This window comes from Lissotriton vulgaris, chromosome 2_1 (genome assembly GCF_964263255.1).
Source record: "Lissotriton vulgaris chromosome 2_1, aLisVul1.2, whole genome shotgun sequence".
NCBI classification, from domain to species: Eukaryota; Metazoa; Chordata; class Amphibia; order Caudata; family Salamandridae; genus Lissotriton; species Lissotriton vulgaris.
In genome coordinates this window covers 835,248,836-835,276,339 of record NC_141687.1, presented here as the reverse complement: position 1 = coordinate 835,276,339, position 27,504 = coordinate 835,248,836, and the positions used below count along the sequence as shown (strand labels likewise).

Below are 27,504 nucleotides of genomic sequence, written 5' to 3'. Positions count from 1 at the left end.
CAGAGAGTTGTACGCCCGACCGTTCACCAACACTAGGTCTGTTAGTTGCCCGTGAGCCTGAGTCCACTGACGTGCTAGGCACTCCTGAAGCGGACGCATATGTAACCTCGCCTGCGGGACAATGGAGATGCAGGAGGCCATCATGCCTATCAACTGCATGAACACCTTCGCCGGAAGCGAGTGCTGAGGTCTGAACCGTTGGATCAGCGTCTGAATACTGGCGACCCTCACTGAATTGGGCTGCGCAGTGGCCGCCAGAGTGTTTATTGTCGCGCCCAGATACTGCCGTATGTGGGCGGGCTGGAGATGGGATTTCGGGTAATTCAGTGAGAATCCCAGATCGTGTAGGAGATGAATGGTGCGGGACACGTGGTCGGCGCACTGTTGTTCCGACTTTGCCTGAATGAGCCAGTCGTCCAGATAGGGGTAGACGTGGATGTTTTGACGTCTTAGATGCGCCGCCACGGTCGCCAGGCACTTGGTAAAGACCCTGGGCGCCGTGGTGACACCAAAAGGCAGAACCCTGAACTGGTAGTGCTGGTCTTGAATGGTGAACCTTAGGTACTTCCTGTGTGAAGGATGCAGGGGAATATGAAAGTATGCATCCTTGAGATCCAGTGTAGCCAGGAAGTCCCCCTGCCGAAGCAGAGGGAGAACCTGCTGCAAGGTGAGCATATGGAAATGTTCTGAAAGAATGTACCAGTTGAGGGGCCTGAGGTCCAAGATGGGCCTGAGGGATCCGTCCTTCTTGGGGATCAGAAAGTACAGAGAGTACACCTCTGTTCCCCTTTCCTGCAGTGGAACGAGCTCTATTGCCCCTTTTTGCAGCATGACTTGGACTTCTTGCTGCAACAATTGCAAGTGCTCGCCGGACATAGGACGGCTTCTTGGAGGTATGTTTGGAGGAGTGGAAGTGAGTTCCAGACAGTAACCGTACTGGATAAGAGATTTGACCCACCTGTCCGTGGTGATGGATTTCCACGCGGGCAGGAACTGCTGAAGTCTCCCCCCGACCGGTGTTGAGTGGTCGGGGGGCAGCGACAAGGCGTCACTGTTTGTTGGCGGTGGAGGACCTGGAGTTGTTATTTCCACGTCCTCTGCCTTTGATGTTGTTGCCCCTGTAACCACCTCTACCCTTGTTGGTGTATGAGGATTGGGTGTTGTTCTTATAGTATTGCGTGGATTGCGATGCCTGACCCCTTGAGGTGCCTCTGTTATTGGAGCGGCGAAAGGAACCACTCCGAAACTGCTGGGACTGTAGGGCACCCATAGACTTAGCAGTGTCAGTGTCTTTTTTCATCTTCTCAAGGGTTGCATCCACTTCTGGTCCAAACAGGTGGTCTGGATTAACTGTTTGGTTTAGGATGGTAGTCTGTATGTCTGGTTTAAAGCCTGATATTCTAAGCCATGCATGCCTCCGCAGTAGCACGCTAGTGTTTATAGCCCTGGAGGCGGTATCAGCCACGTCCAGTGAGCACTTAATTGAAGCATTGGTGATAAGCTTCCCCTCCTGAATTAACATCTCAGCTCCCTCCTTGTACTGATCAGGTAAGTGCTGTAGAAGTGTTTCTAGGGTGTCATAGTGTGCCCTATCGTAGCGTGCAAGTAGGGCTTGCGTGTTTGAAATGCGCCAAATATTAGCTGCCTGCGCAGCAATACGCTTCCCTGAGGCCTCAAAGATCTTTGATTCTTTGCCTGGGGGAGGAGCATCACCCGTTGTCTGTGAGTTCGCCCGCTTACGTGCGTTGGAGACAACCAAAGAGTCCAGTGGCAACTGTCCCTTGATGTACGTCGGGCCAGTGGGCGCTGCTTTATATTTTTTGTCAATACGAGGATTGATGACTCTTGCCCGGGTGGGCTCCTTGAAAACCTCAGGCGCATGCTTTATCACTCCCTTGAGCATAGGCAATGTCTTGACAGTCTTTTCAGCCACTGAGAAAGTGTCAAACAGAAAATCGACATCCACAGGGTCCGCATGGAGGTCGACATCATGATTGGCCGCAGCTCTCTCAATTAGAGCGTTGAAGGCTGCAGAGTCCTCTGTTGGGGAAGTTTTTGCAGCAAAAAGCTGCGGCTCGTGTCCTGACTGAGGGTCCTCAGGGTCGCCTCCAGCAGACCATGGCTCATTGACCTCCTCTGGATCCGAGTAGGCTGGATAATTGTACTCCTCCTCCTCATCCCCGTCACCATCCCCAGCGTTAGAGTGAGCGGGGGAGAGCTCCAAACCTTGTGGAGATGTAGACTCCATAGGGGCAGAAGCGCCCGCAGAGTCCAACTTCTTTTTAAGTGGAATATGAAAATGCTCCAACACAGGCTCCGGGGAGAGCTTGCCAGTGTTGGCGTCGATGACAACTTCCCAACGCTCCTCCTCTGCCAGTGGCTGGTGCCGTGGCTTCGGCACTACCAAGGATGCCTTCGGCGTCGAAACCTGCTTTAAGGGCACCCCGGCCCCATGTTTTGGTGCAAAAGCCTTCGGCGCCGTCTTGGGCGGCAGCGTGTAGTGAATCGGCGTCTGCGCCTTCGCCGGTTTCTGTGGAGGCTTCGGCGCCACATCCTTCGGCTCGAGAGCCCCTGCTTCCTCCCGAATACGCTGAAGGGACTCCGTGACCTTCTTGGTAAAGGAGGGGAAGGGCTGGACCGGCTGGAGTGAATCCTCCAAGTCCGGAGTCGGGTCGGCGACCAAAGGCGTAGTCTTCGGAGCCGACACAGCACCACCCTTGGCTTTGTCGACCGGGAGCGGTGCAGGCAGAGACTTTGGGTCGTCCTGACGCTTTTTGGAGGGCTTCTTAGGGTCACCGACCTTCTTGGCGTCGACGCGGCACTTCAGAGCGTCGACCAGCTGCGGCGCCGACGCAGCCGCGTCGGGCGTTTTCGCCTTCGGCTTCGACACGGGGGTCTTCGGGTCGACCATTTTGGCGTGGCTCTTGATCTCGGCGGCCATCTTGGATGTCTTCGGCGCCGAGGCCTCTGTAGCCTTAGATCCCACCAGTGCGATTTGCACTTTCACTTTCGGTTTCGATACCGATGGTGTTGACCCAGATGGCTTCACTTTCGGATTCTGTACCGGGAGTGGCGCATCACCAATGTCCGTTGCCGGGCCCGGAGGCGGGGCTGTGGGACGAGTATTGAGGTCTTGGGTAAGGCCCGAAGGCGATCCCTCGACCTGGGCCTTATGCTGGGGTTCTGCCCCGGAGTCAGTATTAGGATGCTCTTCTTCCGAGCTATCCTCCACGGTGGCAATGGCCCCGTCGTCGTCCCCTACCTCCTCGACGACTTCCTCGAACTCCTCATCTCCCGCGTCGTAGTCCTCGTCCTCCGACGCCGGGTTAGAGTCCGAAACGTGTAGGATGGTGTCGTCTTCAGCATCTTCCTCAAAGATGTTGGCTGGAGGGGGTGCCGACAACTGGGCCTGCAGTCTTGCGGCCCGAAGTAGCTTGAGAGTCTTCTTCGACCGGAACTTTGAGCAGGCCATGCACCTGGCCTCATCGTGGTCCGGCGATAAGCATCTGTTGCACACTGGGTGCACGTCGAGGTGAGAATACTTTGAGGCGCACACTGGGCACCTCTTAAACGGAGTTCGTTCTATGTTGAAGTAGTCTGGAGCGTCGTGTAGGCCCGTCCGCGCCAACAGCATGCGGAAGGGCAGCAAGTGTTCGGAGCCGATGAATAAACCAACCCGAACGATGAACAATACCGACGCGAGACCTAAAGACCTTTTGGTCTCACTTAAGGAAAGTTAAACAACTATCGATTCCGACAGAGGGAACCGAAACACATCCGAACCCAATGGCGGAAAAAAACAATCTGGGGATGGAGGCGATGCCCATGCGCACTGTAGTCCAGGGGAGGAGCCACCTATCTCGTGATACTTCGAAGACTCTTCCAGGACAACAATGTGCAATCATCCGGACCCAACACTAGGCGGCGATCTATGCACAGATATGAATTCAGCAGCCCACATGCCTCGAACCTCTTAGATACCTTTGACAGCCACCCCTAATATACACCCTGCAGTCTCAAATCATATCCACTGGAAATGTCCTTCACTGGTTCTCCTTTTACCTTTCCAACCAATATCAGTTTGTTCACATGGGCATCTCCAGGTCCCATAAGATTTCTATAATGTGATGAGTCCGCCAGGGATCCATAGTGTCTCCAGTCATCTTTAACCTCCGCATGGAGCCAGTTGCTGTTCTACACACAGATAACAGCACCAATATTCAACAATATGTCGATGATATAAAACTCAACATGAAGGTCTCCTCTGCATCAGACATCCAAAGCCTCAGACATTGACTGCACACCATCCAGAACTGGATGTTCTGTATCTACCTGAAACTCGACTCAAACAAGAGAGAGAATTTCTGTTATTTGCCAAAAACATCAAACAATAAATGGGACACACCAGGATCAACATCCACAACCGTAAAGGCTTAAAACCCCAAATTTGACTGAATGCTAAAGTCACTTGGAATCAACCTCGTCCTCAAGAACACACCGCAATGAGACAGCCTGGACTAGTACTCTCTTCTAGCACTCTCTTCTAAAAGTGCAACCAATTCCTTCAGAAAGTGACTTCAGAACTGCCTTTCAAGCCCTCATACTCTCACATCTGACTGGAGGTAACACCTTATTTCATGGAGTCCGAGACTCAACACCGGCATCCATCAACAGCTTCCTACATGCTCTGTAGCAATCCTCGTCCAGGGCTTAAGAAAATATGATCACATCACCCCATACCGATCACTCCCCTTGCCGGCCTGTGCCATCTTCAAAACCAGATGAATCATTTACAAAGCCATCAGGACAAGCAGCTCAGCTTATCTTGGAGACAAGGTCACCAACTCTTGTGGTTCTCTGCACACCTGCAGCCAGGTTACCATCAGACTGCAGAGAAGAAGTGTAAAAAAGAAAAAAACAAGGCGAAAGGGTTTGTCAATCTATACACAAAGTACCTGGAACAACATCCCTGTATACATCAAGACCACCCCAACGCTGCTCCAATATAGGGAAGAGTTTATAACTGACCTCTTTGAAGAGCACTACATCACAATGTATTAACCATCCGCAACCGAGGTACCTCTCTTATCATTCATTGACTTTATGCTGGTCTTTGACCCTGTACAGCGTTCTGCTGCAATTTTGCTAGGTTTGCACTATAGAAAAATCATATACATACATGCATACATACCTGAAGTTTTCTTGGCAGAACGGGATACCCTTGCTTTGTATAAGCAATTTCTTGACATAACAATACAAAATATAATGTGCAACTCATTTCCCAGTGGAACTGAATAGTAGAGAACCAAATTGTAAAATACCATCCTGTCCTCATCTGGGTCGAATGTAGGACATTACAATGCATGCCTGTACTCCCTTTTCCATTCAGCCTTTACCACGCAGATGTCTTTACCATACATGGTAAGTTAATGTAAAGTAAGTAAACCTCTGATTCCCACACACATACAGATTTCATTTTAATTTAATTTACCCCCCTACTACCCACTCCTAAACTAAGGACTTACCCAGACCTTCCTTAATCATTATTCACCCCTAAATTTAACTTTACTTCCACTTTACCACTACCCACCCTAAACCCTAAATGTCCCTGTATCTCCCATTACCATTAGCCAACCCTAAAATTAACCTACCTCCCTTTACCATTGCCCACCCCTAAAATTACCCTGATCTCCATTTAGCAATCTCCAACCCTAAAATCACCCTTACCTCCCGTTTACCACTTCACTGCTAAAATCCTAAAATCACCCTTACCCCCCTTTACCACTCCATTTCCAAAATCCTAAAAATAACCTTACCTCCCTTTACCACTGCCTTCCCCGAAAACCTAAATTTACCTGTACCTACCTTTACCACTACCTGCACCTAAACCCCTTTAAAAAAAAATTATATTAATTGTTATTTATTTAAAAAACACCTTACTCGCAATGTAAGCGCACGAGTGGTCAAGGCACAAATACTTATGTAAGTGTTAACAGCTGCGTTGCGTGGTAAAGGCACTGCATAGAAATGACTTCATTGTAAACGTTGTTTACCATCTGTGTCTATTATTACTTTGAACATTTTTAAAACTATTCCTGGTTAAACCATTAGATGGCAGGCACATATAAAACAAGCATTTGCAATGCAATAGGTCTCGCATTAGTAAAGTTTGAGCTATTGGTATTGTAAATGACATATTTTTTATTTCTGTTTTGTGTTTGAAAATAGAGAAATTAATAGCTTTGTCATTTACAATGCCAATAGTTATAACTTTCGCAAACGTGACACCTATAGCATTTGTAATGCAATATGTGTTGTATTTACGTGACTTACATATATTGATATTACAAATAACAATTGCTTTTAATTTTTTCCCAATAATAATACTTAAATAAAAGTTATTGTAATTTATAATGGCAATAGCTTAAAGTTTTGTAAATAACTTTTGTGAAGATTATGTTCAGTGTATTTTATTGTGACAAAAATCCAAGAACAGAAGTGAAATATTAACATCTTCTTGTTACATTTGTAATAAAGCTTGAAACATTGAGAGGACATATTTGAACAAGGTGTTGTTGAATGGTTGCACAGATTGATGCTGTGGTGGCGCTGAGTGATGTTGTGGTGGCGTTGAGTGATGTTGTGATGGCGAACGAGTGATGCAGTGGCGTTCAGTGATGCTGTGGTAGTGCATAGTGATGTTGTGGTGCCCCTGAGTGATGCTGTGGTGGTGCAGAGTGATGCTGTATGCTATGCAATGTTTTGTTTTGTTATGCTATGTTTTGCTATACTATGCTTTGAATTGTTATGCTCTGCTGTGTTTTGGTATGCTATGCTATGTTTTGGTATGCTATTCTATGTTTTGCTATGCTATGTTTTGTTATGCTATGCTATGTTTTGTTCTGTTTTATTATGCTATGCTCTGTTTTGCTATGCTATGTTTTGTTATGCTATGCTATGTTTTGTTGTGTTTGGTTAAGCTATGCTATGTTTTGTTGTGTTTTGCAATGTTTTGTTATGCTATTTGTTGTTGTGTTTGGTTATGCTATGTTTTGTTACGTTATGCTGTTTTGTTATGTTTTGCTATGTTTTGTTTTGCTATCCTATGCTTTGTTTTGTTATGCTATGCTATGTTTAGTTTTACTATCCTATGCTTTTTTTTGTTATGCTATGTTTCATTGTGTTTTGTTTTGTTATACTATGTTTTGTTATGCTATGTTTTGTTATGCTATGCTATGTTTTGCTATGCTATGCTATGTTTTGCTATGCTATGCTATGTTTTGCTATCCTATGCTTTTTTTATGCTATGCTGTGTTTTGTTATGCTATGCTATGCTATGTAGTGCTATCCTATGGTTTTTTGTTATGCTATGCTGTGTTTTGTTATGCTCTGCTATGTTTTGTTATACTATGCTATGCTTTGTTATGTTACGCTATGCTTTTTTTTGTTATGCTATGCTGTTTTGTTGTGTTTTGTTACGCTATTCTATGCTTTGTTGTGTGTTGCTATGCTATGTTTTATTTTGTTATGCTATGTTTTGTTTTGCTATCCTATGCTTTGTGTTATGCTATGCTGTTTTTTGGTATGCTATGCTATGTTTTTCTATCCTATGCTTTGTTTGTTATGCTATGCTGTGCTGTGTTATGCTATGTTTTGTTATGCTATGCTATGTTTTGTTATGCTATGCTGGTGAGAGTGTGTACGTGTGAGTGAGGGGGGGTGAGGGTGAGATTGTGTGGGTGAGGGGGTATGAGGGTGAGGGGCTGTGAGGGTGAGGGGCTGTGAGGGTGAGGGGGTGTGAGGGTGAGGGGGTGTGAGGGTGAGGGGGGGTGAGGGGGTGTGAGGGTGAGGTTGTGAGGATGAGTGAGGGGGTGTGAGGGTGAGTGAGGGGGTGTGAGGGTGTGTGAGGGTGTGTGAGGGTGTGTGAGGGGGTGTGAGGGGGTGTGAGGGGGTGAAGGTGAGGGAGGGTGAGGGAGTGTGAGGGCGAGGCTGTGTGGGTGAGAGGGGGTGAAGGGGTGTGAAGGTGAGGGGGTGAGGGGGTGTGAAGGTGAGGGCGTGTGAAGGTGAGGGTGTGTGAGGGTGAGGGGTGCGAGGGGGTTGAGGGGGTTGTGGGGGTGAGGGGGTGTGGAGGTGTGTGAGGGGGGTGTGCGGTTGTGGGGGTGAGGGTGAGGATTGGGGGTGAGGATGAGGGGGTGAGGGGGTGGGTGAGGGTGAGAGAGGGTGATGGGGTGAGGGTGACCGGGGTGAGGGGGTGTGAGGGTGAGAGGGGGTGAGAGGGTGTGTGAGGGTGAGAGGGTGTGAGGGTGTGAGAGGAGTGTGTGAGGGTGAGGGGGTGAGAGGGTGTGAGAGGAGTGTGTGAGGGTGAGGGGTGCGAGGGGGTTGAGGGGGTTGGGGGGGTGAGGGGGTGTGGAGGTGTGTGAGGGGGGTGTGCGGTTGTGGGGGTGAGGGTGAGGATTGGGGGGTGAGGATGAGGGGGTGAGGATGAGGGGGTGAGGGGGTGGGTGAGGGTGAGAGAGGGTGATGGGGTGAGGGTGACCGGGGTGAGGGGGTGTGAGGGTGAGGGGGTGTGAGAGGAGTGTGTGAGGGTGAGGGGGTGGGTGAGGGGGTGTGAGGGTGAGGGGGTGTGAGGGTGATGGGGTGAGAGAGTGAGGGGGTGTAAGGGGTATGAGGGTGAAGATGAGGGGGGTGTGGGGGTGAAGATGAGGGGGTGTGGGGGTGAGGATGAGGGGGTGTGAGAGTGAGGGGGTGTGAGGGTGAGGAGATGTGTGAGGGTGAGGGGGTGTGAGGGTGAGGGTGAGGGGGTGTGAGATCCCTGGCAGTGAATGTGCTGAACCAAGACTGGGTAAGAATGGCAGCATTGCTGGTTATATAAAGTCTATTCCCTGCCACAGACAACGCTCCTGACCTGGTCTTCTCCTTGCTACTGCACCTGATCTTAACCCCTTCCATGCTGATGACAGAACGGTTCCGTCATCAGCGTCGGTTGAGTTGTGCTGATGACGGAACCGTTCCGTCATGACTCCGCCCGCGCAAGGCGGAGTCAGCACAGGCGGGGAATACGCCCCGCAGGCAAGGGGTTAATATGAATGAAAAAATATTTTCTACGTACATAGTGTGATGCAAAGAACGTGTCACTAAGTTTTAATGTGGACTACAGTTTTTGATTCCTAAAATACCGATTTGTTGACCCACAACACATTATTGGAATTCAGCGTACCGCGCAGTGAATAGCTGGTGGTTGGTGAATGTTACCCACTATTACAATATGAAGGATGGTTTATCCATGTTACACAGAACTTTACCTACAAGACCTCTTAACATATTTTTTAGACGTTATGCAGGTATTGACCAGGAATGGAGGCTTTTAAAGGTCTTTTGCAGATGTTCGAAATTACCTAACTTGCATTTGCACAAATGTAGCCTCTTTTCCAGGTGTGAGCAGTTATTAACATGTTCCACCGTGTGTATTCTTAAACGTGCTTTTAGTACACCTCTGAATTTCCTCAGCTGTAAAAGTATGCATACTAATATTTTGGGCTTTGCACATTTATCATGGTCCAGATGAGAAAAAGCCCTATGGGGAACAATATCTTGATTGACTGCACTGAATTGACCACTGTGATGCGTCATATATGCAAAAACCCCAATAAAATCTGTTTGGAAAAAAATGGTGCGTGTCGGCACTGTTCATACATCTACCCGCAAGCAAGTTACAAGCACGTATACCTCAGTGTATCAGGCTGCTCCACCTTTTAATAGTGAAGCAATTATGCGTTCCTAGTAAAATAATTTCTAACTTCAAAATACGTTCGTCATTTTACAGCCAATCAGCTAATGCGCTGAACTTGCAACTAACATCACACAAATGAATCTTTGCTGTGGGTGCATAAACGTGCCTTTGTCCCCCTGTCACAGCACTCATCATACCTCATTTTTAAGCATATCACTCATAACCAGCCCATGCTTAACCCTTAAAAATATTCAGGATATTAACACGAAATTTTCTATACCATCATCTGACATTATTTCCCGTTAAAAATTATGTGGTAATACCGCCCCATTGGAATGCGCGGAACACATCTGGCACCCTCATGCCCACTACAACTCCCGTTCTCTAACTTTACAATGCTACTAACAACGTTGCACAGTTTGGTGTTGCGCTTTATCATGTTTGGGGAAAAAGGTCATGACGCTGGTAACTTTCACTGTTACAATGTCATGCAAGCCCCACGTATGTATACAGAGTAGTGGACAAAATGCGACAGCGCCTTTTTTTTTTTCTTAGTTTTACGCAATTCCCCTTCAACTTAAAAAAAATCTTTCCACAGAAATCGATCGACAGAGGCTGCTCTCTTCACTCACTGAAGAAGTTGCTGAGTTGCCCACGGCTCAGAACAGCATCTTCTCCGGCAGACCCCCAGGACGACGTCAGCATCGTTAGCACCCACCATGCCAGGCTCGCATCACGCAGCATTGCGCCAGCGTCAGGCGACGAACCAGACGCCCAAAAATGTTAGTTTTATTGAAGCGATGCCTTCGCCACTTTGGAACTATTTTCAGTGTGTGCTCTCAGTCCAAACGAGCCCCTGTGAGCGCTGAGAGGGCGGTGCCAAGAGCATGGAGGGGCGGAGGGGGGGACAGGAGAGTCCGCCCAGATTTGTGGATTGAGGGTAGTAGACATCTCGCAGCCTTCTCCAAGGACACAGATACTATTATAAATAATCCTGCAGAGTACCTCTCACCTCTTGGAGTTTTCAGTTTGCACTTTTCCTTGCTGTGTCAAATCCAAACATTTCTCTAGCTGAGACATTTGGGAAAGGAATACCCCCACACAAGCATAGAATCTCTTCTCTATTACTAGTTTTTTTTTCAGAAGCGGCTCTTTGCAACTCCTTTTTAAGCCTTTGGGGAATTTCTAATTTTCTCTAAAATATTCAAGGACAGGAGGTATAATGGTAAAGAAGGCCCACATATACTAACCAAGGTCGATGCGATCACTACGAGGAGTCTGATTGAGAAACACCAGTCCTGCGCTGCCATCAGCTCTTCGCCAGCCTGTGAGGAGTGGGAGGGCAGGGGCTGCCTGCGCATGCGCAGCACTCTTAAGTTTCGTTTTCAGGTCGGAGCGCGAGCCCGGAGAAGAGAAGTGCTGCATGAAGTCCCGGGTCCCAGGAGGGGGCCCGGGTGAAGACTAGCGGGGAGACTGCGGGGCCCCCATGCCTATGGGGAGAGCTCCGCTTCTTGGTAGAGTGGCAGAGGAGCTTGAGTGCTCTGCGGGGCTCCCTTGGCAGATGGTGCGAGCTCGAGTCTGACTCCGGTGAGGTAAGGGGGGGGGGGGGGGGGCTGTGTGCCTGTATGTGTGTGCCTGCGTGTGCATGCGCGCGCCTGTGTGTGTGTGTGTGTGCGCGTGCATGCAGAGGGGTGGGGGCTGGCTGTGTCTGTGTGTGTGTGTGTGCGCCGTTAATGCATGCGAGCGGAGCGAAGCGAAAGCAGGGGCTGGGAGTTCATCTGCGCAAGCGCGGCTCAGACGCGCGCTCCCGCGCTCAAAACTGAGACTGCAAAAGAGTGCGTCTGAGTCGTGTCCACATTCCCAAATACGGATAACAATAGTTGTCGAAGCTGACTGCAATCAATGCTTCGCATTGAATGCAGGTCGTGCTTCGACCTAAAAAGTGACTCTACAACTGGTTTATACTACAAAATTCATGTTTTATTAGCTTCAAACTTCATAATTTACAAATGTGCTGCAGAAAAATCACCATGTAGCCAGTATGGGCACAGTTATACAACCTACCATTCCAAATCAGTTACTGTTTTACCAATGACTGTTAATGGTGTATACAGCCCATACCCCTCCCTGTGCTCGTCAGTGGAGGACAAAAAATGCAACTGACTTTGCATGTGGAGGAAGAGAGAAACTTGACCAATAGCCTTGTCAGATGGTGGAATATCGCACTAGAAACAGATGGCAGGGTTAAGAAATGAATAGTCACCACCTCCGTTATGTTTGCAATTATCAGGTAACCAATGTAAAGGCGTGCTCAATGAAATTGCCGTGCCACTAAAGCAGTGTTACTCTGTATTGGAAAAATAACTTTATTTAACTACATAATCAAAAATACAATTCAGAGCACAGCACCAAAGTAATTTAAAACTGACTTCGTTGTCAGTTTGATTTTAATTTCAATAATACATTAAGGAAAACAAAGTGGACAGAATAATATAGTCCACATGTAAAAACGGAGATAAGTTAGTTCTTGATTAGTTGACACGCAGTTGGAGCGTAGATGCAGACAGCGATACAGAGAACTAACGTATCACTATATTTACATGTGGACTATATTATTCTGTCCACCTTTATTTTTATTGGTGCATTATTGAAATTAAAGTCAAACAGACAACAGAGTCCGTTTTAAATTACTTTGGTGCTGTGCTCTGAATTGCATTTGTGATCAGATGGTGGAATATATTCTAACACGGAGCAGGGGCATTTCTCCAAATATGCTTGGAGGCAGAAGGGGCTTGATTTCCATGACTTCATGAACACCACACCTTAGCATTAATTGCTATCCTATCAGCATAGCTATGACAGACACTAACTGTGGTAACTCCACCATAAAAGGCGACAGATCAGCTTCTACTAGGCGACTGACTCACAGTCCTTTATGGCATAGATACCTCTGGATCTTGGCGGACCCAATGGTAAAGCTGGCATAACTGCCACCAGAGGTTTGTCCTCCACCTAGGAAACTTCAAATATAGCAATAATGTTGCAGGGTGTAGAAAGAGAATGTGCCATTTGTGGCGGCTTTGCCGTTTACTGCACTCCTCTAAATAATGCATTTGGGCAGTAACGATTTACAGAAGCCATTCTGGCCAGCAGCTATGAGGTCAAAGAAGTCGCTGCATTACTGGATAGGTACAGATCTTTGAAATAGATGGGTTTATGAGACATTGTTTTGTTTGAATATATATTAACTTCTTCATATTTGCAGAATTGCCACATGCATTTTGATCTGCTCAAAATACCCCCTGCACTTGGCTCATTCCAATCAGTAGACCTCCCACATATACATTTGTGAATAAAAAATTACACTAGCAGTGTGTTTGTGTTTTCTCATGGGAAATCTTGGCCACAGTTTTATTCATAAATCACAGTGGACAGTCCTAATTCAAGAAGACAGGGCCATAAATCATTACTGCAGTGTTATAATTCATTCAGTGACATAAATCATTCTGACACGATCATAAATCATAATTGTGTGATGGGGCATACATCATCTCTGCCCTATATCAGTCCAGTCCTGTCATTTGCTTTTTATAGTTAGGACACATTTTAGTTGTTGAGGCCATCATACATTCCGCTTTTTTGGGGTCCTTAAGTTTTTTGTTGGTTTTTTTCTTCGATCGCGAGGGGAAGTAGCCTCTTACTGCTGTTAGGCTCAACTTGTTACCTTGTCCGACCAGTTTGTGCCCTGCCGTCCAGCGGGTTTGGGCTGTGAGTGCCGTGCTCCGCTTAATCCCCCTGTCGTAAGGCATAACCAAGTAAGAGACCTTCCTTCAGCACACCGCCCTGCCAGTGTGCCTCCTTTACCTACAAATGTACCCCTTTATCCACTAGTATGCCCTCCAGCACTACGACGATGCTGATGTTCAGGTGCGAGTGGGTGGGTCTCGATAATTCCTGTGCATTTCCCCCTGCTACACAAATGTACCTTATGCAGGGGCAGCACCATTCTTTTAACCCCCCAACTTGTTCCACTCAGCAGGGGTGCAGCGGTGTGTCCCCCATAGGGAGGTTAAAAACATTACCTGGGCCCTCATTGGCCCGGCGTTATTGCGCCAACGTCGATGTGCTTTTCATACCGTGGGGAAAAGTGTGACCCCCCTTGTTGTTTGGGGTGCAACAGCAGCCAAAAACGGTATTTCTGGGTCTCCGACAGCTGTTATTGCACCGGTGCCTGAGCAACTCTTCAGGAGCTGCCTATGCCATCAACAGAGTCAATCTTTCCTACAAAATGATCTTGTAAAATCTTCAGTTTCTGAACTAAATGAAAGCTTTTTTTAAAGCTAGGTGTTATTACTGGTTCAACATGGTATTCCGATTGAGAGGTGCCTGCACAAGCTCACATATGTAATGGGGGGAAAGGTATTTAAGCTCTTCCCAATTCTAGAGAGAGAAAAGGTTTTAGAAGACAAGGTGCCTGTCATACAAAACTGAAGGCTAATAGGTCTCCAATACATATGCAGTGTATATATACGTGGGCAACAAGACAGCGTAATAACACAGGACATGTTTGATAAGGGATGTGGGATGAGATTGGGGTTTATATTATATTCATTCTAATAGTATTACCAGTTACCAGTTATAGTGATCATTCAAATACACTTGAAATACATATCAGATTAGCACACAAATACATTAGAAAATACCTAAGGTTTCGTGTGAACTGATTAAGGAGTTTACGGATACGGCTCCTCATCTATATCCTGTTAGAGCTTCTCTGAGGTTTGCTGAATTCCAAATACACCTATATTCCTAAAGGATTTTAGGAGAAAGAAAGGGGTGGGAAATTCCGGTCTGATTTCCTTTTCTCTGCAAATGGAAAGGTAATCCACGTGACTCTGCAAACTAGAATATATACATATATATCACCAAGAAAGAGCCCAAAAAAGTGAAGGTTTAAAATAAGCGGACTCACTAGGCATAGACAACTTTAAGATAACGTCATACGCCAGATGATTTTCTTACCTTATCAATATCCTGGGCTTCAACGCCAGTGTACTGCAAAACTTCACTAGTTTCACTGAAACAACAAATGAAAAGAAACATGTTACATTCAGTTGTCAAAGAAAATAGAATGAAAACCTGGTGAAACTCACTGACAGTCACACAGGAACTTTACTCAGTACCACAAATTATGGGTGAATTCTTTCATGATGTGTTTTTCCTCCATCTATGTAAAATTGTGCAAGTCAACCCCCGCATTAACATTTGAACTGGTACTCCCTAGTTCACCTCTCCAGACTGGATGTCCTGACTGATGACCATGAGGCAGGAACATCTCTTGCATCACATACGTAAAATTATTTGCATGGGTGTCGGTCTATCACACAAGCTCTATTCACTTACACATCCTACACACAAAGTGTCTCATTAAAAGTGCCCAGTACAGTTCTAATATTTGCAGGATCTACTTGTACTGCACATCTCTGAATTATTAGTTGTGGGGATTTTAATCACACCGAGGTGCAATCAAATCTAACTGGCTGAGGCAAATGTCAGCAGCTCAAAGCTGCACTGAAAATGTGTTTGCAACACACTATGTTGCAGGCAACACTTAACAACAGGTGATAATGATAGTATATGGTTAAATCCAAATACCGGTGTCAGGTTATCATGTGAAATCATTATCGTAATGAACATGGGGGCACTCGTAACAAAGCCAAAAGTACTTTTCCCCCTCTCTGTACAGCTGTAGGGGTTTGAACAGGTAGGTGAGGTCAAAGTGAGCCTAGGGGCCTGATTCAGATGTGGGCGGACGGGTTACCCCACCACAACGATGACGGATATCCCATCTGCCAAAATATAAATCCCAAAGCATTAAATGAGATTTATTTTTCAATGGACAGGATATCCACCACCGTTGTGACGAAGCAACCCATCCGTTGAGATCTAGAATCAGGCCCTATGAGTTCAGAAATTGGTCTTAAGACTACTTACTTTGTTAAAGCCATTATTATTCAACCTAGCCAACAAATTGTTTAAATCTTAGCTTTTGTCCTGACATGCAGAATGGGGTCTGGCAAATGTTTTCGTAGTAGGTTGCATGTCTGCACCACCTTCAAGGGGATCTGATGGTGACAATCATGGATGCTTCCTTGTTTCTCTATGTATGAACATGACTGCACTTCCAATGAGAAAGTGCAGCAATTCTATTGCATTTCAGGTGAGCGAGGCACCTAACAAGCAAATGATTCCTTAGAAACTAGAAAAAGGAACACCAGAGGAAACAAAGAGCCATTAAATGAATAAATAGCCTTTGCTCTTTCAAAACAGATGAGAACTAAGCTTTCTGGCAATGTCATTTCTGCTTTAGAAGTACGCAGGGAAGGAAGGGGGGCTTATCACATCACTAACCAGGACAGTTAAGAGAATTTTGTGGAAAGATACCTGCATGAGACCACATTGTAAAAACCCGCCACCAGAAGCATGATCTACAAGGTCACTGGAGTCTTGAGGATCAACAAGCTGGTGAACGTCTACAACATAATTAAGCTCCGACATTTGAACAGGATTAGAACCAGAGAAAAGGGTGGATAAAGTCTTAACATAGCGCTTAAAAGTGTTCTGATGGAAGAAATATAATTTTTTACCAATTCCTGTAGTTTTCAATAGTCACTAGAAAGGATGTATAGGCTAACTTAGACCCATTAACCTAGGGAAATAGGTTGAAAACAAAAGGTTCAACTGCATCCAGTTTACAGGAAAGTGGGTTTAGATTCTTAGCGAAGACCAATTTAACACATTTATGGGTTTTTTCCAGGAAAAATGTTATACTCTGGAAAAACCTAAATTATGTAATGCTACAATAAAGAGGACGCATGGAGTTTATGCTTAAATACATGACGAATCATTTCCTGATTGAAATGAAATTCTGTTGGCACTTTATGGACGAAAGAAAAAATATAGCAAATATAAGATTGTTACCCAGAGCAGTCCTGAAGCTGGATGGTTTCTGCTTCATAGACCAACTGTAACAAGGCTGCTTTCGTCCTTAGCAAATCAATAGCCAAAACGAATGTGTGTGCAACAGAGGGTTGAATATGTTTTACAATCCATTCAGGAATCACATGGGAGGATAGGATCATAACAACCCATCAAAGTTATATAGCAATGTGTAAACAGCCAAAAAATCCATATCGTTTGGTTTATGCAGGAACGTTGAAATAGCAGGAAAGTAATATTTATTTGAACTTTCCTGCAACATCCAAGTGAAGGATTTTAACATTCTGATCCTTCTCAAAGGCCTGTAAGCTATGTGGTTACTGTTCCTGGTGGATTTCTTTCATGAAACACAAGTGATGACAGTCTCCTCTTTTAAATGTCCAAACATGAATATTCTGGGACCTTGCTGCCGCATTTAGCAATGGCAGGAAAGGGAACCAAATCATCACATTGATTAAGTTGGGGATTTGTCATCTGGGGAAGCAACAGAAATCTTACTGATTAGAGGAGTTGTACCCAAAAGCAAAGCTGGCTAATGAGTAGCGATCAGCAGAATTGCGGAGTTGCTAGTTTTCCCAAACTTTGGATGAACTGCTGTACAAAAGAAACCGGAGAAATGCATAAAGAATTACCACTGGTCAGTCTGACATGATAACATCTCTGGGAGAAGGTTACTGCCTAATGCGAACTGGAAAGGAAATCTCTGGCCAGCAAAAGCGTGCCTGTGTAGCAAAGATCTACAAAGGAAATCCCAATTTTTTAAAAGTAGTTTGTGTCATTGATTTTCTATTTGTGGAAGCATATTAAAGTCTGCTTAAGACTTATGAATCGTTATGTTTTTCACCCCTCTAGAGGCTATGCAACAGGCAGTATATTCTTCTGGCGAAATCAATCCCAAATCTGAGTTGCAAGATAATGGTGAGGAAAAACAGTACAGATGTACTGTCCATATACACTTGGATACCTTTCCCAAGGAGTATAGTAAGGACATAGAAAATTGCGATGAACACAAGGTAGTTGATATGAATCATCTTGTTTTGAGTAGTTCAAATACTATGTAACTAGACAAGTGTACTGAGAAACAAATCAGTTGTGGTTACCTGAACAACAGGAATCTGAAAAGTAGAGCCTCAGAAGTTTTGTCTCAAGAGCGCCATTTGAAGGTCTGCAGCAGAAGGCAGGCCACTGTGAATTTATTAGAGGGATGGTGCTAATTAATGATCTCAATATACATAACATCATGACTGAAGAAGTCTTGTATTTAGCCATGCCAAAGAGTTCACATGGATGCCGAAGGACAAGGGACCTATGTCTCTTTTTGAATCCTAGTGCTAATGTTACTGTAAGTTTTGTGAATTGATGGGATACATTCCTCAAAACCAGATCTTTTTCTAGATTAGGAAATGCTAGGTCTAATTTTGCCTACGTGAACTGCACTTTTGAAAGTCAGACAGCAAATGCTTTGTTATTATGGCTGGGAAAAAAAACAGTTGGTGCAGAGTGGAAGAAAATGGAAAAAAACTCTTCAAAAAAGTGCCAGTGCCTTCGTCCTTGAATGCCCAATTATCTTAATCGGGGTACAGCTGAACTCCCCTGTTGGACAAATGTTTGTCATACACAACAGAGATAACCTTTGTGAACAATCTCAGGTAAAGTTCAGACTTGATGGCAGGCCTTAGTGGTGTTACATTACCTCCTTTTTTTAAATCCAGGACATCCACCCTTTGAGGTTATCTTGGTACTGTTAATACGGAAAACTTCCATAGAACTTAGGACCCAACACATCATAATGCATAGAAATAGTTATGCGGGAAGTGGTCTGACCTAAAATGGCAGAGGACACAATTGGCGAGCTCCACTCTGGGCACATAGCATGCGGCAGCTTGCAAACATATCTACCTGGCGATAACCTCCCCTTGTAGTGATCCGGCGACTGGGTTATGTGTGGTGCAGTCAAAGCTGGCAGCATGATCAAGAATGGCTCTTGCGATATCAAGATGCTGGAGTGAGCGCAGCCATGGGCGCCAGATCATTAAAGAATAGAGGACCATGACTGAGATCCCAGACAGTGCAGTGGAGATCTCATCAACTGGAGCACCCAAAAAGTGGAAAATATAGGATATCATCAGCAAATGGCAGCTCTCAAGTTGGCACTGAAAGCAACAGGTCCTGTGCCTGCAAAAAGAGTACACACCACGCTCTGCTGTTGAAGAGGCCTGGAGGGACAATGGGCGATCACAGACACAAGCAGAACTTTATTATTTAAATGGAGTACATTGTTGCAGAGACCACACTCACAGTGTCTATATTACATCATCCATGCCCAGACTGGATTAAAAAATAAACCAAGATCCAAAGGGTGTGCAGCATGCAACAACTACATTGGAAGCCCTGACTCGCTTCCACAATCAGGCTCGAGAGGGCCCTAGCTGCAGGACCGGTAGGAACTGTATGCTGGATTCTGCAGATAACTATTCCCATATTATGGGGAGCACACATAAGAGGACAGGGCTTAGAAAAACACTTCTGCAGTGAAAACAGGGGTGGATGGCAGTGTACAAGGAGCGACACAGGGATAATGACCTCGGACTATACGCAGAAAAGGACTGGATTGTAATGCAGAGGCCTGATTTACATGGAAAGTACTGGTACACAAACCCTCAGATGTTAAATGGAAGCAAATAGGAGCATAATAAGAGGTACAACGAAGGCTTACAGAAGGGAAGAATCGTTCATCAAGGTGAAGCAGGCCCCAGAAAACGAGAAGAAACATGGCACCAGATCAAAGGCAAAAAAGAACTATCAAGGCTGTGCTACGGCAAAGCAAGCACAAACATCAGAAACTACAAGAAACTGATGTGTGAACTACCAGCCCAAACACCAAAAGGGACTTAACTGGGGAAGTAGATGATACACAGGTGGCAGACCTGGTAGAGTGAGTAAATACCTTAGAACAGAATACATATGGAATCAGTTATCTACATGGAACCCTAGAGATCTCATTTGCTTGAAGAGAAGAGTGTCCTTCTCACCAAAAATAAGAACGATTTAGAAAACAGCTCATGGGGAAATAATGTACAGATCAGAGGGGTAATCAGGGCAGCAGAAGGCAATGACAGTAAGCACTGAACATACAAAGAGGAGATGGACGAAGTGCTTGAATTAATCGCAGTCGTTGACAATTACTTGCAGCGCATCTCAGTCCACCTCCGTTTGGACCAAGCCACATGCAAATTAGTTCTGACCCTGTTCCAATGGGAACACTCCTTCCCAAACTGCCAGGCCAGGCCAACCCAACCCTGAAACTGAATACAAGCAGCCCAGGGCCAGTTTTGTCCTTCTTATGGCTCGTCAGCCAGGCATAGCTTGGTTCCTATGGAATAGTGTACACAGGACCCATGTCTGGGCATACATGTCTCACTTATAGTGTCACACTGAAGTACAAGTCCAAACCGAAAATGTAGTGCCTCTCTTCCATGATGCGACAAGACATCTGTAGTCTTCTACCTTTCCGATCTTGTAAAGTTTTTTTGATCGGAACGATCTGCAGGCGGCACAAGTTTCTTCTTCATGATCAAGAAAAACAGGAATTACACACCTTGTGTAAATCTGTGTGCAGACTTTTTTCGTAACATGAAGGATAAAATTGAAAAGGTGTCCGTTCCATCACCCCTCGGTCGTTTTGTCAGAAAGAACGTTGAAGCGAATTTCTGCCCCGAAGGGCAAAGGCCCAGAACGGCACGACTGAATCGAGTTCCCGGATGAATTAGACATTAATCTAATATTTCTAGCGACAGAATTGCGATTAAAAACAATACCGACGATAATAAGAAGTATCCTAATGACTGTGTCGACTGGAGCAGAGGAGCACACAACCGAATCAGACAGCAGAAAAACCAATCTAACAATGCAGTGGATGACCATGCGCACTAGAAGCAAGAGGAGGAGTCACTATACCTTGTGACAGGAAAAACTTCATCAAAGAAAAACAATGTGCACACTTACAAGCTTAACACTAGATGGCAGACTAATGCTCAGCATGTGTATCTGCAGCCATACATGCCATCAAACATTACAAACTATTACCAAGCAACCAAACTCTGGGTGCAGGCAGAATGAATGAGACTGGACATCGAAAAAGAATAGGGAATGTTGGGCTGCATTCTGGCAGGTAAAGATTTTGTTGGTTCTCTAAAAGACTATCAAGGTCTTGCAATGTTTTGGAAAGGAGCACACTGCGATTGCATATTCCTTACCCTACCCACTACTCTGGGGAAATTCTAATTTTACAACCGGGTGACACAGGAAGTCTTCAAAGCATGGTAGGAAGCAAGACGCTTTGCAAAACATGTCTCCTAATATATATGTGGGCTGAAGGAGTGTGAAGACCAGAAAACAAGTACCTTTTCAAATGTGCAGGTCAAACACTGGGTGCCATAGCCTTGGGTGCAGTCTGGTGCTAACAGAAACCTCACAACCATAGACAAGTGTATCTGTTATCAAGAAGAATATACCCATACCTTCTCCGGAACTTGGAGCTCTTGGGAAGCTCAACGGGTCAAAACGATTAGTTTCAGTTCGCTTGGAAGAGAGTTCGGCAGCCAGTTAGATGAGGAGCAGCATCAGGAGATCTTTTTTTAAGTGCTAACTCTGCCCTACAGGCACAGGGCAGTGAAATACTGCAAAAATAGTTATATATATCTATATAAATGGCACTCACTAATGAGAGAACAGATGAGCACTTCAAAGTATTCAAATACCAGTTATAGAGGTTGTGGGAGTGAAGCCTCCATGATGTACATTAATGTGCTGACGGCCGAAAATCAGGGGATTCTAAGGCAACATCTTAAACACTTTAATAGAGGTCCAGAAAAGTCAGATAGCAGGATGGCTGGAAGTAGTTTTGTTGGTACGCCCATGAAAGGACATGTACCCCCAACACACCAAAAAGAGAAAACTCTTAGCACACATTCCCTTAATAACAAAACAGTACTAGCCGTATGGGGTAATACAAAGACTTCAACCTTGCAGATGTGTTTCAAATGAATGTGGTACGCCCATCAAAGGACATGTACCCCCAACACACCAAAAAGAGTAAACTCTTAGCACACATTCCCTTAATAACAAAACAGTGTTAGCCGTATGGGGTAATACAAAGACTCCAACCTTGCAGATGTGTTTCAAATGAATGTAGTCCCTACTAGGTATGGGAACAATGGGAAAGAAAGAAAGAAAGAAAGAAAGAAAGAAAGAAAGAAAGAAAGAAAGAAAGAAAGAAAGAAAGAAAGAAAGAAAGAAAGAAAGAAAGAAAGAAAGAAAGAAAGAAAGAAAGAAAGAAAGAAAGAAAGAAAGAAAGAAAGAAAGAAAGAAAGAAAGAAACTGTGTGTGTCTGTGTAAGTTATGTAACAAGAGACTGCCAAGAATTATAGCATTAAGAAAAACTTAAGGTCCTGAGCATTACAGATGCTTCAGATGTGTGCGTCCATTTGCGACTATTGTAGGAAGAACTTCAATTCTACTTAATGAAGAATACTACAGACTGGAAAATTCACAATGAAAAAGAGCGGTTGTTGGAGAGAGGGACATAAGGGGAGAGATGCAGGGTTTTTCAGTTTTCACCACATACTTTTCACTTTGTTATAAGCGATATTGATACACTATAGCTTTATGTCCTTTAAATGCAATACTAATAAACAAAGTCAAATGGTTTATGAAATGCACAGGATCCCTTCCAATCCAATGGTTTTTGTGGGTTATAATTTGCAGGAAAACCTTGAAGTCGGAAGTAATGTCCAAACGTCTGGCAAAGCAAGGCGACTGGTGGAGGGGCCAATGCAAATTTTTCTGAGCCACTCGTAGGGACTTCTCCCAAATATATTTCGAGAAATTGTTCCTAATTAACATCAAATGGACTCCAACTCAAAACTAGTTGTAGTGATAGGCTTTTTCGTTTCAGAAGAATTGGGGTTTCAGCAATGAGTTAGAACTTCATCTAGGTTTCTCACTGATTGTACTAGTTCAGGGTATATACTTAAGAGCTGGCCCGAAAGTAGGATTCAAAATGATGATCTGGACAGAAATAGAAGGATTTACAACTTGGGTGGGTGTAAATTAGGATGCCCAATAATCATCAAGTGTCTGGAAGTTGACAGCATCCAGCTAAGATTTGTTGGTTGGGAGCGATGATGGTTTTGATACTCAAGATATCTAAAAGAGTGGAGAAGTCTTAATTCGGGCAATAAATAACATTTTAGAAAGGATTCCCTCTATTCCCCTAAAGTAACCAATCCAGACGCATGCTCTACGACGGAGATAGCTAATTCATGAAACAATTATAACAGTAATGCTCACGCAGGAAGAAAAGGAGGTTTATTGGGAAGAGAAAGAGGTGATCGATTGCCCTGAGGCTATAAATCTATGTTGAGGAAAGGTACAATTGTCTTGCCTATAACAATAACAACTGAGTTGAAGCTTGTTGTATTGTAGAAGCACATTTACATGTGTAGCTTTTATAAAAAATGCATTTATGGCGGTACGTGAGGGGCCGACATTGCTGTCTATTAATGTGACTACTGAAAGCATAGAGAGTATTCAAATGTATGACAACAGTTTAAGGCATAGAAGGGACATCTGTAAAATATTAACCTAAACTTTCAGCTTTTAAAAACTATTTGTTCTCAATTGTCATGCATCTTTCTGTAGGTCATGGTAACAAGCCGTAAAAGGAGTTCTCACAGTGGCTCAGCGACCACAAATGACCTTGCTCTTTTTCGCATAAGAGGAAGTTGCAAGATATAATAAGGGCTGATTCTGTGTGTTTCCTGAAATCTGAATAAAAGTATTGGTCCTCATTCAGTGTAACTTAAGACTATTATACTGCCTGAGCACACACTCAACTTGATATAACCAGCCAAATATTCACATTAAATGTTCAATCTGTGTCTTTAAATAGTCTTCCACTTTATCTCTGGCAGCTAAGCTAAGCCAGGACTGAGCTGTGGCCTGCACCCCAACGGCATCTAACCTATGGAGTAGTGTTGCGGTTCACTGTGGTTAACTGTATCAAACGCTGCACTGAGGTCCAACAGAATCAAAGCAGCGGTGCCACTGCTGTCTAGTTGTGCCTTAGATATTCACAGCCCTGCCAAGTATCACGCATCATGTGTTGGACTAACCCATTTCGGCGTGGTGGTCCGCATCACAGCACTGAAATGCATTGTCACACATTATAGCGCCTCCACTGCTTTCAAGCAGCCAGAGCACTGCTTAAGTACCACTGACTATTTAGTATTAGAAGGCAGCGTGTGTTGCGCTGTGGCATGCTTGCGGGACGGCACAGGCAGCTCGCTCTAGCGGCTAGGGATGGCTACATTGTTTCAATTACTGCGAGGCACTGCAAAATTACTGACGTCATCCTCATGGAGACGGAGTCTCCGCCAAAGTTTAATTTGGGCAATCAACACAGTCTAACTAGATCCCAGGCAGGGCCACATTTGCAGCTAGCACAGCGGGAACCGTAGTTGAGCTCTCTCTGCGCCTATATGTTCAGGTAGAAGACCGACAGCAGTGCAGCACTGTTATCGGAGAATCGAGCGATTTTTGTTTGTAGGAATTTACAACTCCTAAGCACCCTGTGACTATGTGGCGGCTCAACGATCTGCGACACACCCCTTTAAGGTACCAGCACGTTTCTTCCTCCACAAGTTCTGGGGACCCCGTCCGGCACTGTGCACTGGCGGCAGGCCCCTGGCCTGGGAACTCCCGAGTGGCTCGGGAGGAGGGGTGGAGGAGTCAAGGAGGTCCCTCCATGTAATTTGCAGATGAGCCACTTAAAGTTTAGTGACACTGCTGCTCTGGTTCCGGAGCTCCCGGTGATGCACTATTTCTTCCCCAGCTAAGTTGATACAATCGTTCAGATTACTTGCTCCCTAGTGAGGCAGAGTTGCTGTCTGCATTGGAAGCAGCCACAGTAGTCTTGCCCCCTTGTACTAGGGCTCGCTGTTCCTCAACACATGGCGACCACGTGAGAAGCACAAGAAGCTGTGCACGGTCCGGGCTGGAGCAGGCAGCGCACTGACCAGACTAACTCCAGTGCCTCTCTACTCCAAGTCCTTGGTGTCCTGATCTGTGTGTGTCCGGCAGGACTGGGACAGTCAAGGCGCGCAGTTGGGTGACTCAGCCCCATAAATAGGAATGAACTATTGTGGGACTGTCGAGCTATCAGGCCAGGCCTAGGTGTTGGAGAGGGGCTGTCCCAGGGCCAGCAGCAGGGGATGGCTGCATTGGAAAGCTGTGAGTGGGAGGCACTCATTTAGGTCACAGCTAGGAAGGCTTGAAGCAATTTTTATTTTTTAGACAGAAATTACGATTTGAAAAAGTCTGTGCCACCTCAAAATGTGCACCTATCACAGTAACTGCTATACATGCCAATAGTCCAGTCTGAGGTGGGAGACTCCAGCTCTATTTTAGCTGCCGATGGAACGCCAGTGGCAGTCGAGGGAGTCTGCGAGGCACTCAGCTGATTATAATTAAATTATACACGTTTTCCAGACCGCTTTATCTATTTTCTGCAACTTTGGCTAGTCTGATAAATGAAAGCCGTCTAACAATTAAGCTTAAGCTTTGCAGCAGTTAACTTCGAGTTTCTCCTTGCTCAAAGGGGTGTAATTTCTGATATTTGTGTTACCCTAGTCATTGCTCGATCTTTGCTCACATGCGAATGTCACTCATAGAAGTTGAAATGTCACTCAAAATTACACTGAAATTGGTATGAAAATGTCACACATGGCAATCTTAAAACCTTGGCAACTATGTTTTCAGTTACTGCTGGTAGCGCTGACTCTCTACTATGGTTGGCTCGTAAGCCCACTTGTGGGGGGTGGACCAGGCCATTTTGTTCAGCATACATCGCAAGTTGTTTGTTCATGTGCTTTTCTAGGGCTTTGGACAGGGCAGGCAAGAGGGATATTGGTCTACAGTTGGATTGGTGAAGGGGTCTAGATTGGGTTTAAGTAAGGGCATGACTATTGCATGTTTCCATGACATTGGGAAAAATACCTTCCAAAAGTGAGGCATTTAGAAGCTGTGTAAGTAAATCCATCGAGAAAGGCTCAAGACTACTACTAAACACAGCAGAAGGATAAGCTGTGAACCTGACTTAATGGAAGTAAATGTAAATGTAGTGCTTTTATATAGCGCACGAATCACCCCCAAAGGGGTCTCAAGGCACTGTGCACATACCGCTGTGGAACCCTTCCTGGCCTTTCCCTGTGAAGTGCCCACTCCTGGGCACCCCCAAGGGGAAGGCAGGCATCCTAGCGCTGTTGGGGCCGTTGTGGAGATTAAGCAAGCTATTGCCCAGAGTTGCAGAGTGGGACCCATGATTAGAATAGGCACCGAGGCGAGAATTATCAGGTCTGGGGAAATTGAGCCCAAGACCTGCATCAGGGTCTGCCGCTCTAACCATTGAGCCACACTTCTCCACAAGTGAGGAAGGATTTGAAAGTCGGGGGTCCAGGAGCTGAAATGAGCAGGTCATGGCACAAGGACCCTGTTGAGAGTTGTGCTCTAAAATGGAGAAGGGGTTAGCAAAAGTGTCTGCAGAGTTGTAGTCTGATGTAGGGAAAAAGTGGCTTCAATGTCTGCAATATTTTTCAAGAAAAAAGTAGATAATTCTTTGCACTGGGATTGTGAGAGAGGGATGACAGGGGCTGTGTCTGCAGGGTCAGAAAGTGTTTTAACAGCCTGAAAGATGGTTTTGGACTGTTTTGGATTTTGGGCTGCATTGCCTTTTTTCAGAGAAAAAGGATGCTCTAGCTGTGAGAGCTTCTGTGGTTACCTTTTAGCACCACCCTATACTTTGCTATGTCATCTGCGCTATGGGATTTATAATGATATGGAGTTTTAAAGATGCCTGTCAGTTTCCCCGAAAAGGTTACATCTTCTTTCGTGCCCTCCAACATTTTTTGCAGGGAGACCTGGTCGAAGCATTTCAGTTGAAGTGGAGGTTTCTGCTTTACTACGCGTTTCCTCAATACTAGTGATTCCCCAGGCCATCCTAATCGCCAGGACTGGCTGTGGTCGTGGAAATGCACCGCAAATCAGTTTTTCTGTTTAAAGGTTTTAATACGATCAATGTAATACAGGAGTGCTCTCTGAAAATCAAGTATATACCAAGAATTTTCTGCTCCATTTTGTTTAGCAGTAACAACACATATGCAATTGATTTGCTTGATTGATATGGAAAGGAAATACCAATTTAGGAAGAAACCGTGGGCGCATACTTGTAAATATGGTGCCTCAACTGATGTATCCTACAATTTATTGAATCTGTACACTTTTTTTATGGCTACTAAGAATACCACCTTTCATTATACCTCTGGTAGTACGCACAAGTATGATGGCTTGAACGATGGCCCCATTAATCAAGTAAGAATGCTGAAGGCCAGGTTGGTGTTGCACAGAGTGAGCAAACCGTGCTACAAGTTTTAGAGATAACAAAATTCTCAAAAGCTATGCACAAGCTCACACCCCTATGACCATGCCCTAATCGGTCAGTAGAATAACAATAAAATGTACAAGTATATGACCTTTGCGAGAGCGAATTGTCATTATAAGAGTTTACATCACCGGTAGGACCTGCCGGGTGGAGACTTTCTGCTACACACTGCACTCAGGACAGCTGTTCGAAAGCACTGGAGGGTGGGCCTCACAGAACCACCCACTTCCATAGGGTGCCAATATGTTGTTGTGGCGGCGGGCTCCATCAAGGCGGT

General features: G+C 45.2%; 1 protein-coding gene across 1 annotated transcript in view; it reads right to left on the bottom strand.

Moving 5' to 3' along the window:
• Window positions 1-27,504, bottom strand: part of NDUFA10 (NADH:ubiquinone oxidoreductase subunit A10) — a 200,055-nt gene that overhangs the window by 58,924 nt on the left and 113,627 nt on the right. The window contains exon 7 of the mRNA XM_086956253.1: window positions 14,753-14,807. Within this exon, the coding sequence (XP_086812379.1) occupies window positions 14,753-14,807 (55 nt within the window). The remainder of the gene's footprint in view (window positions 1-14,752; window positions 14,808-27,504) is intronic.